This window comes from Barbus barbus (genome assembly GCF_936440315.1).
Source record: "Barbus barbus genome assembly, chromosome: 1".
In the NCBI taxonomy this organism is placed as follows: Eukaryota; Metazoa; Chordata; class Actinopteri; order Cypriniformes; family Cyprinidae; genus Barbus; species Barbus barbus.
In genome coordinates this window covers 35,186,526-35,202,224 of record NC_136729.1, presented here as the reverse complement: position 1 = coordinate 35,202,224, position 15,699 = coordinate 35,186,526, and the positions used below count along the sequence as shown (strand labels likewise).

Genomic DNA, 15,699 nt, shown 5'->3' with positions numbered 1-15,699 from the left:
TTCAGCTCTGCTATTGGCCAGTTTGACCAACTTACTGAAATCGATGAGATCGCGATTCTTCACCGGCGAGCTTCTATTGGTTCTCAGAAGCACCGAGGTCTGCGTTGATTGGCTAGCGCCTCACAACGGTAACGGTAGTGTGTTTCAACTTGCCTGGAAGGAAGTGGACTTGTCCGATGTCAACTCGCACTGATATGCAAATTCAGTCGACAATATGTAATATTTTTCATGACTTAAACAATAATCGACGAGAGGGTAAGCTGTTTAGCTGTTGTTTATGCACTTAATACAGTTTGTTTGTAAAATCGTCGTGTTTTGTTGTCCTGTGTCCATCGGTTAACATTAAGAGATTCAATACAACGTTACGAAGTAAGGTAATCTATTACTACATTGTTATTGAGGCTTTTTAAGAGGCGCAACCGTTTATTTTCCCACTCTTTTTCGTTAACATTACTGTACCGCGTTATACTGGACACTTTATGTTTGAAAACGAGTTTTAATAACTAACTTCAATCCGCGATTAAATGTGAACAGCTCGAGACTGTAAATATTAATGTCTCTCACATCATATAATGTATGAGCTATAGATGTGGAGAATGAGTAATGAGCTTGTAATGAAAGTCAGTGCAGAGCGGCCTTTAGAGGATGAAGAACAAGCTCCTGAACTCATGAATCCCATTGAAGAGTGCTAATTCATCACACTACGAGCTGTATCAGACGAGTGCATGGAACTTCCTCTTTCTAATTAAACATAAAGGGGTTAATAGGGTCTTAAACAGCTCCTGCTGTCTCTGGATACTGTGCTTATACAGCTGCTAATGTCCTTTGAGGTCTTTAGTCTGGTCAGTTGTCTTTAAATGCACATAATTTCACATCTTCCGGTAATGATTGATGGTGCTTTTTGCCCTTTTTTTTTATACTACAACGTTTTAAATCATCATATCGCTTAGAAAGATTAGATAAATATAAATGAGATCATATAAAAATGTAAAAACTGGAGATTACATGACAAAATATGCAGTGTTATTTTATTATTTAATTAAATACCTTATTTATAAATGAAATTATACATTATTTTAATCATATATAATAAATGTATAATTATAATTTGTTATGTCCATAGTTACTGTGGGTATTTTCTTTGCATTAGAGACCTTGAGATCTTATAATACTATTCAATACAGTGCTATAAACCATGCCAGCTCAGCCGGCTGCTAGAGAACCAGAAGAGGAGATGGAGACAGAGGGTGACCCGGAGGTTCCTCAAACTAACGGTGAGATGGAGGAGGAGCGAGAGGGAGGAGAGGCAGAGGAGACAATGGAGGAGAGTGGAGAGGAGCGGGACAGCGACCTGGAGGAGAGTGAGCCTGAGGAGGAAGAGGAAGAAGAGGAAGAAAGTTCAGGTCTGCTGATTCAATGTTGCATAATTATGCTGAATGCTTTCTTATTAACTGTCTGTAGTTGTGTTGCAGCAGCTGTCAATTATGTTGCATTGCATTTTGTTTTACTTCTAAAGTTTTTTGTTTTTTTGCATGACTATTGACAAATGACAAATCCTGCCAAATCTTGTAACTTGACTGCATAGTGCTTTTGAATAGCACTCAAATGGCCAAAATTAATCATATAGTGATGCATAGAATGTATAGCAATGTGAAGACTGACTGGAATTGATAGGAAAAGACAGTGAACAGAATGAACAACACTGAGTGAGAGTGAATTTTCTCTTTTTTAGAAATGGATGATGAAGATTGTGAGAGAAGACGATTACAGTGCCTAGATGAAATGTCTGACCTGGAAAAACAGTTCTTTGAGTTAAAAGACAAGTAAGAATACATGTTTCTGATTGGTTTAGGCTGGGTGGCATTTCATCAATAAAAATACAACAATACAATTTGTCAGAATAATACACTATTGAATATACTAAGAACTAAATTCTAGCGCTCTATAGATGATTTCCTCTTCAATTTCAGGCTTTTTCAAGAACGTCTGAACCAAGTTAAAATGAAGCTGGATGAGGTTTTGACGGGAAAGGCAGGAGAGTACAGAGAACCCTTGGCAACACTGCAGCAGAATCTACAGCAGAGAACACAAGTGGCAGGTGACACACATTAGGACGCATATATCTGCTTTATGATATATCTCTTACATATGAACCACAGGTCTCAGGTCAACTGTTAATTCTCCTGTAGGTGTGTACAGAGAACTTTGTCTGCAAGTGATCAGACACAAACATGAATGTGAAGTGCAGGGGGCCAGACAACATCTAGAGGTAACACAGCTCAGCTGACCCACATATTTAGATGTAGCAGCAGCATCCTTACAAAAAAGCTACTTCTGTGTTACCATGGTATTAAAATGTGCCATATTCATGTACCATGAAATTTACATGGCACTCCAGGATATTTCAGAAATTGCATGGTACAAAAAAGTTATGAAATTGGTACCATGCTTAAAAAAACCATAGTACTATTGTATGATTCAACAAACTTACATACCTAGTAGTAATCAAATACATACCTAGTAGTAATCATTTAAATATGCAGATTCATACACAAACATGCACATACCACCTTTAGCATAATCTAGAAGAAGTATTACAAAGACACACCACAGTGAAAAAGCACTGCTGTAAATAAATACTTCCATGTCTCTGCCAAAACAGTTGTGTTTGTTTGTTGACAGTGCAGTGATGATCATGAATCATATCGAGTCAGTGTGTGTATGTAATGAGATGCTTGTTTCTCTAGAGTGAGAGGACACTCTTATTTGATGCCATCAAAACAGAACTGTTGGAGAAGATCCGCAGACTGGAGGAGGACAAACAGAGCGTAGACATCACCTCAGGTACCATACAAATACATACACACACTGGTTTCCATGTTTTATGGGGACATACCATAGGTGTAATGATTTTTACACTGTACAAACTGTAGTTTCTATCCCATTACCCTAAGCCTACCCCTCACACAAAACTTTCTGCATTTTTAGATTTTCAAAAAACTTAATGCTATATGATTCAAAAGCTTGCTTCCTCATGAGGACCAAAAAAATGTCCCCAGAAGGTCAGAATTTACCGGTATTACTATCAGGGGCAGTCGTGGCCTAATGGATAGAGAGTTGGACTTGTAACCCGAAGGTCGTGGGTTCGAGTCTCAGGTCCGGCAGGGAATGTAGCCCCAACTGCTCCCCGGGAGCCGCATCATTGGCTGCCCACTGCTCCGGGTGTATGTTCACTACTGTGTGTACACTTGGATGGGTTAAATGCAGAGCACGAATTCCGAGTATGGCTCACCATACTTGGCCACACACCACTTCCCTTTCCTTTCCCTTTGTGGGGACATTTGTTCCACATAATGTAGATAATACCAATTACACACACGTTTACCTTGTTGTCAGAATAGGGATATATAGATGTCTTTTGTTTCATATAAAGCTTAATATTATTTCTACTCCTGAACCCTAATAGAACACGGGACCTGTACATTTATTTCGAGGCTTTTTTTTTTTTTACTTTATATTTTGGTTTTCCTTTGATCTTTGTAATTCAAGGTCAAGGTTTGTTTATATAGCACCTTAAAAGTAAAACAAGTTCTAACCAAAGTGCTGCACAACAGACAATGGTCCTGCAATGAAACATTAAGTAAAATGATAGTATGAACTGAATTATTTATAAACAGTGAATAAATATATAACAATTTAAAATAATTTAAATACAGTGCTATTGTAAGGGAACTGTTGTGTGTGTGTCATGTGTTCCTGCCTCTTGTGCCCATATTTGGTTTGTTTCCTGTCCTTGTCATGTCATTAGTAGTTTATTCTGGTCCAGCCGTGTCTGTTAATTTACCTGTGTATTTATAGTCCTGTCTGTGTTGTGCCATTTTGTCTGGTCTACTCGTTACTCCCTGGTGTTCCTGTCAGTGTCTGCCTTGCCTTGTCCTACCTTCATGTTTTAAGTAAAGTATATGTTATTTGAGTTTACATCCGTGTCTGCGTGTTCCTCGTTCCTCCCTGCTGTGTACACCGTGACAGCTATACAGTATTATAGTGTATGATGTTAATATAGCAGAGGTAAGATGAAATTGTAACAGCTTGTAATGTAAATCGGTGACTACAGACTACTTACCTAAAATACAGTTATCACATAAATATCAATTATCATTCTATATCTACCAATAATATGTCTTAATAAAATTACATTCATATGCTTAGTTTTACGATCGAAGCTCTGCAGTTCTTATTGTGGGGGGGGAAATGATCATCAAATGATGAGGTGTAGAAAAACCTTGTATGAAGCCTGATGTATCTTATTTGGTGCATTTTAATGTGATTATTCTATGTTTTTATAATCAAGTAAATCTTTAGTCCAGGTATTCTTACATTTATTTTATAAAGTAAAGATTTCACAGCAAAAAGACAAGTGAACTGAAACCTGAAGGGGGGCGTGTTTGAAATCATAATAAAAGGCCTTTAACTGGCTAAAAAAGTATAAACAAGTGTATACTACACTTGTATACTGTTTTATAGAACAGGCTTTTAGCAAAGTTTTGATCATGTTGATAATATAGTGGTGTATCAAATATAATACAGTAGGCCTTATTGGGTTAACATACCTTAAACACTGCATCAGATCTGTGGTAGAGTCTGGCATCTGGGTCTTTTCGCTGTCAGACTTGTGGGGAGATTTTAGGCATATTTGTTCACTAGGAATTTCTAGGTTAGAAAAACAAATACTCACAAAATCCATAAACACATGAACTTGCTCTTTATCAATCAGAGTGGTGGAATGATGAAGTGTGGATGAAGAAATGTAAGAGAAGGAGTCACCTGATTCGCCCAGACAGGAAGAAGAAGTCAGCTCTTGTGTCAGGTAATAAAGTATTCTCTTTAGATTGAGATCCATCTCTTCCTCTCTCATTTAGTCAACACTTGCCTTCTGGATTAAATCTTGTTCCAGCACCAACAGTCACTAATTAGTCATTTATCTGACACTTTATTCAAAAGGTCTTAAAATAGATTTATAAAGTTCTCCAGAGGCCACCAATTAACAGATTGATTATACAGGAATCACACATGGCTCATTTCATTAAATAATGTATCTGTCTTAACATTCATTGTATTGTCTCCTGAGACGGAATGAATATTCTTTTCTGGGAAAAAAATTTTTAGGCCAACCAACAGGCTACGTTAACCAACATGCTCACTCTGTTTGAAGAAGTTGTCTTGCTCAACATGTCTGTCTATTTCTCAGGGCCATATATAGTGTATATGCTAAGAGACATTGACATACTAGAGGACTGGACGGCCATCAAGAAGGTATTCATGATGAGTGATCAGCCCTTCAATCACGGTGAACGTGTGTGATGGATTGTGACTTTCATCTCTCTGTCTTCCAGGCAAAAGCGACACTGATGCCTCTGAAGAAGAAAGCAGATAGTAAGTCAGTTATTAAATGGCACTGTGCTAAATTAAGTACTTTATTGAAGCTTTCCTGTTGGTCGCTGTCATTCTCAGGAAGCTACACTGGGAGGTCAAGGACCTCATGGTAGTCAGGTGAACCTCATTAAACTGACTGAATTATCTCATTGTAAATTTATTGAAGGCAGTGAATGTGCACTGACCATCAGAGACTTTGCCTTGGGCTAAATATATTTAACCAGTGATTTCTTTCTCACAACAAGATTGGCAGAGATTTCATAGTGCAATATAGGATTCTCTCTATCTTTAACAATGTAACTACATAATGCTGTATAATCATTTTTAATTAGAGATTCAAGTTTGTTTTTGATTATCTTGTATGTGTTGATGCATGCTTTTAAATAATGGGGTCTTTATTTGGTATGATAAGACTTCCTAGTAAACATGCCTTCAGGGATACTCATAGACAAACACACACAACATGTATAGAGTTACTGTCTGCCTCTAGCTTAAATGGATGCAAAGGCTTAAGCATGTTCTCCTTTGACATCTCAGTTGCTTCCATTAGCCCTGACCCTCACTCACTAGCTCTATCTGTCTGGCCTCTGATTAAGATAGATACAGACATTTGATTTATAGAGCCATTTCCCTCTTTCTGTCACTCTAGACTGATCGACTGAAACTACTTTGGCTTTTACGTCACATTAAGAGTCTTGTTCTATCTCTAAGAAAAATGGTTTGACATGTAACATTTGATTCCACTCTGTCTCTCATTTGTCTTTTTATTTCTCCCAGATCTCACTCTCTCTCACTCTCATCCCTCCATTTCTTTATTGTCTTCCTTTGCATAATAGGAATCAATTACAACCAAATACTGTACACCATTGTTATAATACTGCGCTTGTGAAAAAGAAGTGTGCTTAATTGTATTGAATGTGCACTTATAGTGCACTTCAAATCTTAAAAGTATAGTATATTTAAAAAAAAAAAAAACTGTACTTGCTTATAATATTTAAATCAAATTTTAATTACTATATTTTAGTTTACCATAAATGCAAGTCAGTACATTCAGCAGTACACAAATTTAAAGCATGCTAAATACTTCTTTTCACAAGGGTGTACAGATCTAAAAAATGCAGTTTGCATTTGATAAACAATCAACTGGACAAACTCTTAATACCTAACTCTTGTACTACACGGTAAGCTTTCAGCAACAAATCCACACTGAACATGAAACAATGAGAATAGATGAACAGAAGATATTTGAGGTATACTGTCCTCTTATGTGGAGCTGGATTTTGGACCATTCAGATTTCATAGTTAAGCAGAGCTAGTTAATGCAGTCACAGAAATGGAAACTGATCAACAAAATCTGTCACTCGTCACGGTCACAGCTAGTTTACAGATTTACCTGGAAGAGATACATTTGATCACTTGTTGAATGCTTTCACTGAGAAAAAAGGTACAAAATTTGTGACTTTCAAAAGGTAAAAATGAAAATTTGATGTTTATCTGCTCACCCCAGGGGCATCCAAGATGTAGGTGACTTTGTTTCTTCAGTAGAACACAAACGAAGATTTTTAACTCAAACCGTTGCAGTCTGTCAGTCATATAATGTCAGTCAATGGTACTCACAGCTTTGAGAGAAAAAAAAACATACACAGACAAAACCAAATTAAATCCTGTGGCTCGTGACTATACATTAAGGTCTAGAGACACAAAACGATTGGTCTGTGCAAGAAACTGAACAGTATTTATATAGTTTTTTTTTTACCTCTGATCTGTCGCACGGTCAAACTGTCCTTAGCTCGTTCACACAACAGCCGGCACGTGACGCGTCTTCTTCGCAGACTTATAAGTGCATTACCGCCACCTATCTCTCAAATGGACCATTGACACTCTATCTACAATCTCAATTAGGAGTGTCAATGATCTTGCACAGACTGATCATTTTGTGTCTTTAGACCTCAATGTATCGTCACGAGCCACAGGATTTAATTTGGTTTTGTCTGTGTATGTTTTTTTTTCTCTCAAAGCCGTGAGTACTATTGACTGACATTATATGACTGACAGACTGCAATGGTTTGAGTTAAAAATCTTCGTTGTGTTCTACTGAAGAAACAAAGTCACCTACATCTTGGATGCCCTTGGGGTAAGCAGATAAACATAACATTTTCAATTTTGGGTGAATTATACCTCTAAGGTACTAATTTGCATCCTTCAGTGCTAAATAAGACACAGAGGTGTACCTTTTGAAAAAGTATCGTCCCAGTGACAGGTTTTGTACATGTACTTTTTTTTGGAGTGTTGTCTTGTCGTGCCTGTGAACCATTAATGACATCAGTTTCACTTTAGCTAGGCAGCCCTATACAGTGACATAAAATGTCTTGAAAACAAAGAGTTCGAGCATTATGAGCTATTAAAGCATAACATGTTGAAGATGGTGTGCGTGTCTGTTTGTCTCTCAGACAGGCAGGTGTCCGTGCGATGTGAAGGTGGGGCTCTCTTCTATGATGGAGAGAGATTCTCCAAAGGCAGCAGTGTCATTCTAGAAGTCAATGACGACAGCCCGGCACAGTCAGTAGAGCATAAGACATAAGACCGCATCTGTCTTCGCTTTGGCTTTGTTTGCAAAAACATTTCAATTGAAATGGTCTCCCTGTTTTCTTGTGTGTTTCTCTCAGGGCCGTGATAACAGGGATCAGCACAGGAGAGGTCTGGTTCAAGCGCACAGATGGCACCAAAACTAAAATCTACGTCTCCCAACTTCAGAAAGGCAAACACACCATACGAAAAGCTTAGAGAAGATAAACGTTACATGCGGAGAGTATGTGAACCTACCCTTTAATAATTAACAAATAACACACACATTTACCAACACCTTTAAAACAGCTTATAAAAATCTAATTTAATGCTATGCACTGGTATTGATCAGACCAGAGACTTTATGTATAGTGACTCATGATCCCTATGATAAATTTAGCCTTTTTTATATACATATTTTATTATTATAATAATAAGAGGGATCTGGATCCAGAGCAACACTGTTGGCATCACGTAGGCAATTTCTGGTGCAGCTAAAGTTCATTCATTAATTCAAACACAACATGGACTTTACAAAGCCTGTTGACCAAATGCTAAAAGACCATATAAAGTCTTTCTGTATCATAATGCTTTTCACACTGTATACATTTATAATACTTCATACTGACCTTATATGAAGTCTGATACACACTCAGATCATTGTTTGTTTGTCATTGGCATTTAAAATAATTATAAAAGTCCATTTCATGTACACTAAAGACACCACAGGGGCAACAATGACTGCACTCACTCATTGACTCTTTTCTATCTTCTGCTGCAACTGCTTCTTTAAACTGATCTTGGATCTGTTTTTAATAGCTAAGGTTTGTATATTAGAAGGAAAAGCGATTGTCTCTACCCAGAACACAATCAAACACCTAGAATTGTGATTGCACCCAGAAAAACAAGAGATGTAACTTTTTTTTTTTTCAGTACATTTTGAAAGACTGTTATTGTAATACATAGTATTTATAGACATCTGTAAAGTGATCTGAAACAGAGGGTGCTTTTTAAAACTTATTTATGAAGTGTTCGAGATAATCATGTATTTATAACAAGAAGCATTATTAAAGTCCAAACTTTTATTACATTTGCTGTTTAATGGCTTCAAACCTTGCAGGACTGTGAAAGGCTGGAGGCACCGCTCGTGCCCTCCAGGGGGCGCTAAATGAGCTATATAGTTTGCTTTGAGCCACTAGATGGGACTAACACCTAACGAAACAATGAAAGGAATGAATGGAAAACAAATAATCATTTTCTCTCTCTGCCAAATGGGGGATTAGAAAACGCAAGAAGTTCTCATTTTAATTTATACATTTGAAAATTAAAATCTCCAGCCCTGGCGTATATCCGAGTACAGACTCTTCTGCTTTCAATTATTGGGTCCTTGAGAGTTAATGAATCTAACGATTCAAGAGTCTCTAAGTGATTCATGATTCATAGAGTTTGAAAAGAGGAGGTAAGATCTTGTCTTGAAGATTTAAGGTGGACAGACCATAAAAAGGGTTGCGTGAAAATGGCTGGTATGGACCATAAATACTCTACAGAAGAGAGCTATAAAGGATACAGCAGTGTGTCCTCATTTTATTTAGGTAATAAAGGACGATAGGCTGTGATTATATTCACAATATAACACAACATCGGTGATTAAGAATTAAGGCCTTATTAAGAACAGTTTTTTTATTATTAATATTGATAAAATATATTATAAAGCAAATTCATTAAATGTGGCATCTTCCCTGGTAGGTAAACTAGGTTAATAGAGGTGGGTGTTGCACATTATATAGGCTAGATACACAGAAGCACGCTGAACATATGTTTCATGTCATACAGTAGCTGTTGCCAGGGAGTATGAATTTGTATTAATATATTAAATATTTATTATACTTGTTTTAATTTTAGTTTAGTATAGGCCTACACACTTCTAATTTTGTGTAGCCATCAGTGGAATAAGATGCCTTTTTCCCCATCTACCTACAGTGTGTAAAAACAGCTGAAAGCATAGCATCTTGATTGTTACTGTCATGTATTTTAGCACTGCTTAAATGCTTAATTGACCAATCAGCATCCTGAATTAGAGATCATACTTTTTGTATGCTTTAAGCCAAGGGTGCTGCGTGCCATTTTGTTCTACCACACATCTCTCTCTGTATCCCTTACTTCTAAGACATGTCAACTTGACATGCAAAATGATTCAATGAAACATTGAGTGTTTCTGATTGGCTAGAGCTTAGCACTGTCACATACTGAGACTGGTGTTATTTCCCAAGAAAAGAGTGATATTTGTCAAGGTACTAGGGACAAAAATGCTTGTACAACACCTTTATAGGGATGGTTGACCTAAAAATGAAAATTTCTGTTGTCATTTATTCACTCTTATGTTGTTTCAAACTCATAAGACTTCCGTTAATCGTCTGAGCACAAATTAAAATACTTTATATTTTCAGCCTCATTGGTTCTTGCACTTATTTAATGGAAAGTAATTCACTTTTATTTTCCAGTTACATTTAGGTCCATATTTCATTTGGACACAGGCACATTTTTTATTATTTTAGCTGCAGTTTTATAGTAAATACGGTTTAAAGTGTACACTGATTTTTAATTTGAGAGTATTCACATCAAAATTGGAGGAAATGTTAAGGAATTACAGCTCTTTAATATGTGCCTCCCCCCTTTTTCACGGGACCATAAGTAATTGGACAGTTGACTCAAAAGCTGTTTCATGGACAGATGTGGGCTATTCCTTTGTTATTTCTACATCAATTAAGCAGGTAATAGTTCTGGGGTCTCATTTATAAAGCGTGCATACGCTCAGATTTGATCTTAGAGTGTGCGTACGCTTAAATCCACGCCAACGCTCAGATTTGTTAAAACTGGCTTTGACGTGGAAAAGTGCTTAGCGTCACATCAGGGTCTGAGCAGACTACACACTTTTTCTTGTTTGAGTACTGCAGGACAGGTGTTTGAAAATGTACTGTTCTTGCAGCTCGCTGTTCTGAATGAAAGAATATGGATGACTGGTGATCTTTTACATGTTAATGATATTAATTAGGAGTTGTTTGCAAGAAAGAGAGCTGCAACCATTCATTTGCACGCAAGCTCAAGATCATTTGCGATTCATAACTTTACATCTGAAAGAGGCATACGTGCGTTTTCTGTATATACATTCATTTTATGAATAACACGTACACATATTTGAGAGATGATTGTGAGATCAATTTAGGATGGTTTCTGTGCAACATTTTATAAATGAGGCCCCTGGAGTTGATACTAAGTGTGCCGTTAGCATTTGGAAGCGGTTGCTGTGAACCCACATCATGTGGTCAAAGGATGTTTCCACACAAGCGAAACAGACAATTGTTAGGCTTCATAAACAAAACAAATCCATCAGAGAGATAGCAGGAACATTAGGAGTGGCCAAATCAACAGTTTGGTACATTCCGAGAAAAAAAGAACGCACTGGTGAGCTCAGCAACATAAAAAGGCATGGACGTCCACGGAGGAAATCAGAGGTGGATGATCAGAGGATCCCCTCCATGGTAAAGAAAAACCCTTTCACAACATCCAGCCAAGAGAAGAACACTCTCCAGGAGATTCACTGTCAAAGTCTACAATCGAGAGAAGACTTCATGAGAGCAAATTATAGAGGGTTCACCACAAGGTGCAAACAAGGCCAGATTAGACTTTGCCAAAAAAAGCAAGACCACTTCTGGAAAAGGATTCTTTTCACGGCTGAAATTAAGATCAACCTCTCTGCCCAGATTCAGTCAAATGCAGCAAAGCTGATTGGGTGGCACTGGCCCTTCATACTACAAATGGACGATAATTGACAGTAATTGCCTGCAAATGATTCTCAAAAAATATAAATATAAAAAAAATGAATGTTTTATTTATAATTATATTTATTTGTCCAATTACATTTGAGCCCCTGAAAATGGGGAGACTGAGTATAAATATGGTTGTAATTCCTAAGCATTTTATGTTTTAATTTTATTCAACCCCTTGAATTAAAGCTTAAAGTCTGCACTTCAATTTCATCTTAAATTTTTCATTTTAATTCTATTCTGGTGGCATACAGAGCCAAAATTATGAAAATTGTGTCAGTGTCCATTTATATATGGACCTAACTATATGTGTGTTGATCAATGTTTTTATATGAATAAAAGCCTTCATTAAATTAGTTCATCACATAAACGGGCTGCATCTGTCCAGGAGACTTGGATTAACCAATTTGATTCATACGGATTATTTCTACAATGTATTTTTGGACATTTTCTTGTGTGAATATTTTGGTTGCATGGACTATTAATGGATAGAAAAAATTAGATGAAATATTATTAAAATAGCTTTTTGTGTTCTGAAGATGACCAAAAGTCAAATGGGTTTGTAGTAACATGAAGGTGGGTGGGCTAAATGATGACTGCATTCTGTACATCAAACTATTCACAGTTTTTTTCTTTTTATTTTACAGACATTTACATTCTGTGCCTTTCTATAAATTCTTCCAGCTAACATCCTATTACTTGCTCTATCTCCTTTCATACAAACACATACAGTATACACACCAGCTCTCATGCACATCACCCCTTTCATTCCTGCTCAAGTCAAGCAAAAACAGAAAATAAGGTCTCACATATAATTTGTTCCTTTGTCCATCCTCCAGTTTTTTTGGCCTAGTTACATGCTCTGAGCTCCCCGTCATTCATATGTGCGGTGGGATGGAGAGGCAGATCAGAACATGCAGAGACACTCCAGCGAGCGGAGCGGAGAAGAGAGGAGAGCAGGCTTGACGGAGTGAAAACAAAGCCTGGGTGATGGTACCGGACGTGGGCAGCATCTCGTTAAAAACACACAAGTCAATCAGAGTCTGTGTTTATTATCACTCCTTTCTCTCTCACTCTCTCCTGTTCTCTGTTCTCCACAGTTTTCATTGCACTTCCTCACTCTTATTTGAGCACTTTATGTTCATCCATTCTGCTCTTGCCATGTGTTTTTCTTCCCAGTTTCTTTGGCTGCACTAAATTTTCCGCTGTAAACACCAGCTTAGATCAGCATGAATGGTTTATGAAACTATAATTCAATATATAGAAAATATAGGCCAGTTGTCTGTTGCTTTAAGTGTTTTGTTTTTTTCTCTTGTGTCTAGCTCTTGACAGATCAGTAGTGCCCTGGGAAATCACAACTGTCACAGTGATAGTTCAACCAAAAATGAAAATTCTGTCATCATTTACTCACCCTCGTGTCAGTCAAAACATATAACTTTCTTCTTTCAGTGAAACACAAAATATATTTTATTTAGGGGGAAAAAAGCTTACGCATACACAAAGTCAAATGTGCAAATGCATGGTTTGTTTTATCTGTCCTACGTATATATTGTCATTTATTTCTTGCGATGGTCAGTTATCATGCAAGACTTAATTTTATGGAAAGGGTATTGTAACGCAGTTCGTAGGTCGGGAAGAAGGAGGCGGGAACCGGCAAACATTTAACGATTTAATAACAAAAATAAACAAATGTAAAAGTACAGCGGCAGCCCCTCACGGACGACTGCCGCACACAAAACACAAAATAATATCCAGGCCTGGTCCTCTCTCGTCTTCCACTGTCGTCACTCCTCCTTTTATCCTTCCGGAGCTCCTCCGTGGGACTCGAGACCGGTGAGTGTCGCAGGTGTCGCTCATTATCATTAACTCCACCGGCCTCGCTCCGTTCCCACGGCTCTCGGCCCCGCCCCACTCACCACAGGTATATTGGTAAAAAATGTAAGCTAGCCATTACTAGATTGAGTTAGCAGTAGAGGATAGATTGTGTTGTGAGTTAACCCTATTAAGTGTACTGTATCAGTTTTGATATGCAAATTTCCAAGACCTCTAGATTATCAAAATGATCAAAACTTTGCTGAAAAAAACTGTTGTATAAAATCTACTACATGCCTTCAGTCATTTGTACTTTTTAATTTAGCAAGTAAAAGGCATTTTAAATGTAAAAATGTCTCTCTTAAGGTTATTTGGTAAAAATTTAATATATTGTAATATTCCAACGCTCGTATTGGACTGAAGCAAATTCAGTAAGCTTGTTTATGTGATTATCCATAAATAATATTTTAGAAAAATCAAATATGCTACCTCAGGCTTTTTAGGATTATTTATTTGCACGTCACTCAGTCATGATTGAATTACACTGCATTATAAGTTTTGCCCACACAAAAGAAGAGCTTTGATCATTAAATGAATCATTTAAATACAATTTTACTAAGACATATTATTGGGAAATATAGAATCACAACTGATATTTTGATGTTTTTTGTAAATGTCTACTAGTTTGCTGCAGTTCAAAAGATTTTGATTTACATTACAAGCTGTCAGAATTTAATAATTTTGGAAATAGAAATATCAACTGCAGTTCTAGTTCTTAGATTACTTTTAGTAATGAACTTTCTTTTAATCAGCATTTTTTAACTCTTTTTATTTGCAGATTTTTCACATCTGCTTTAAATAGACATCAGCATCAATGTCAACTACCATTTCTGTACTCAATCCTGGTGTGATCTGTGAACTTCTATCTGATTCGTCTTGTGAACTCTCTATCACAGTGTTTTTCTGGGTTCTCCACATATAAATAACTCATTTTATTTTTTTGCATGAACTAACTGCCTTAATTTGAGCTTTTTAGGAAGCCTGGTGAGGACACCAGCATCACAATACAACACGTACTGGTAACCAGATATGCTGGTCTTTTAAAAAGCTCCAGGCTTTCTCTTCTCATTAACATATCCATTTTTGTGACTTCCTCTTCTCTCTGATATCTTTGGCTGTGCTAAATATCATGTCACTGGAGATGCTCTCGCTTGCTCGCCCTCCCCCTCTCTCGATCTCTTAGCACTTCCTCTTTCCCTCTGCACACTCTCCATCTTGCCAAGCTGCAGACGCAGCGCTATTATCCCAGCTTGTGGGTGTGAAGAGTAGGAGACAGACAAAGAGAGAGAGGGAGAGAGGGAGGGAGGTCTGTATTTGGAATGAGAATTAGTTTTGAAACCTAGTGAAGTCTATGCAAGAAACTACTGAGCATACAGCCTATATAGTAATAAAAGAGAATGAGTTCGGGTGGCTGGCTAAATATCAACATTACTATAAATTTGCCTTGTCACTTGAGGTATAACATAGGGCTTACATAATAAAATGTTGGTAATATGTTTGTAACTCTGTAAATTATTTATTTGCCAAACAGCGGTAATTTTCTGCAAATCTGTGCCAATTATGGAGGGATTCAGGTAAGTGGATCCACAAAAGCTTTGGCCCCTATGCTCTTTAGTGAATCATCATTATTGTTCTGCATTCTCATTGTTTTGTTGGCATGTGGCTTATTTCGTGTGCAGGAAAAGCTGTCCGTAGATAGGTGTTATGTGTAACAAACTTCTGTATTCTGTAAAACAGGTTGCGTTGCTTCTGGTTCAGGTATTTTGTATGTGCTTCATTAAATATAGAACTGTCTAACTTAAGATTTTTGCATACCTGGTTATAGAAGTCACCACTTGCCACTATAAAGGTAGTAGACAAAAACTGTGTGTCCCAATTCACAGTATTTATAAAACAGCAGGAAAAAAGTACACAGATGACCTAATAGTTCTTGTGAGATTCTGAAATGCACATTTATTGGACATCTATCCCACGAGGCCATGGGAGAGGAGTCGTGAAAGGCAGT

General features: G+C 37.2%; 1 protein-coding gene across 7 annotated transcripts; it reads left to right on the top strand.

Moving 5' to 3' along the window:
• The first annotated feature begins 136 nt into the window (after positions 1–136).
• On the top strand, positions 137–15,493 carry LOC306873853 (breast cancer metastasis-suppressor 1-like protein-A). 7 transcript variants are annotated; one of them, XM_079423361.1, is made up of 12 exons: positions 140–255; positions 1,185–1,403; positions 1,733–1,823; positions 1,971–2,098; positions 2,190–2,269; positions 2,748–2,844; positions 4,775–4,867; positions 5,249–5,313; positions 5,394–5,433; positions 7,884–7,992; positions 8,100–8,242; positions 12,662–15,493. In XM_079423361.1, exons 2-11 carry the CDS (start codon positions 1,196–1,198, stop codon positions 8,215–8,217), a joined length of 1,029 nt encoding a protein of 342 aa, XP_079279487.1. In that variant the 5' UTR covers positions 140–255; positions 1,185–1,195; the 3' UTR covers positions 8,218–8,242; positions 12,662–15,493. The 7 variants fall into 7 exon arrangements, with proteins under 7 accessions (XP_079279485.1, XP_079279488.1, XP_079279487.1 ...); XM_079423359.1 differs by lacking the exon at positions 12,662–15,493 and having other exon boundaries at positions 137–374; positions 8,100–9,216; XM_079423357.1 differs by lacking the exon at positions 12,662–15,493 and having other exon boundaries at positions 8,100–9,216.
• Positions 15,494–15,699: the final 206 nt, after the last annotated feature.

Bases quoted from the DNA above. Each gene is read 5' to 3' on its own strand.
- LOC306873853 (XM_079423361.1), top strand. From the start codon at position 1,196: ATGCCAGCTCAGCCGGCTGCTAGAGAACCAGAAGAGGAGATGGAGACA. The intron at 1,824-1,970 runs GTAAGAATACAT...CTTCAATTTCAG, and splicing joins TTCTTTGAGTTAAAAGACAA to GCTTTTTCAAGAACGTCTGA. The intron at 5,314-5,393 runs GTATTCATGATG...TCTGTCTTCCAG, and splicing joins ACTGGACGGCCATCAAGAAG to GCAAAAGCGACACTGATGCC.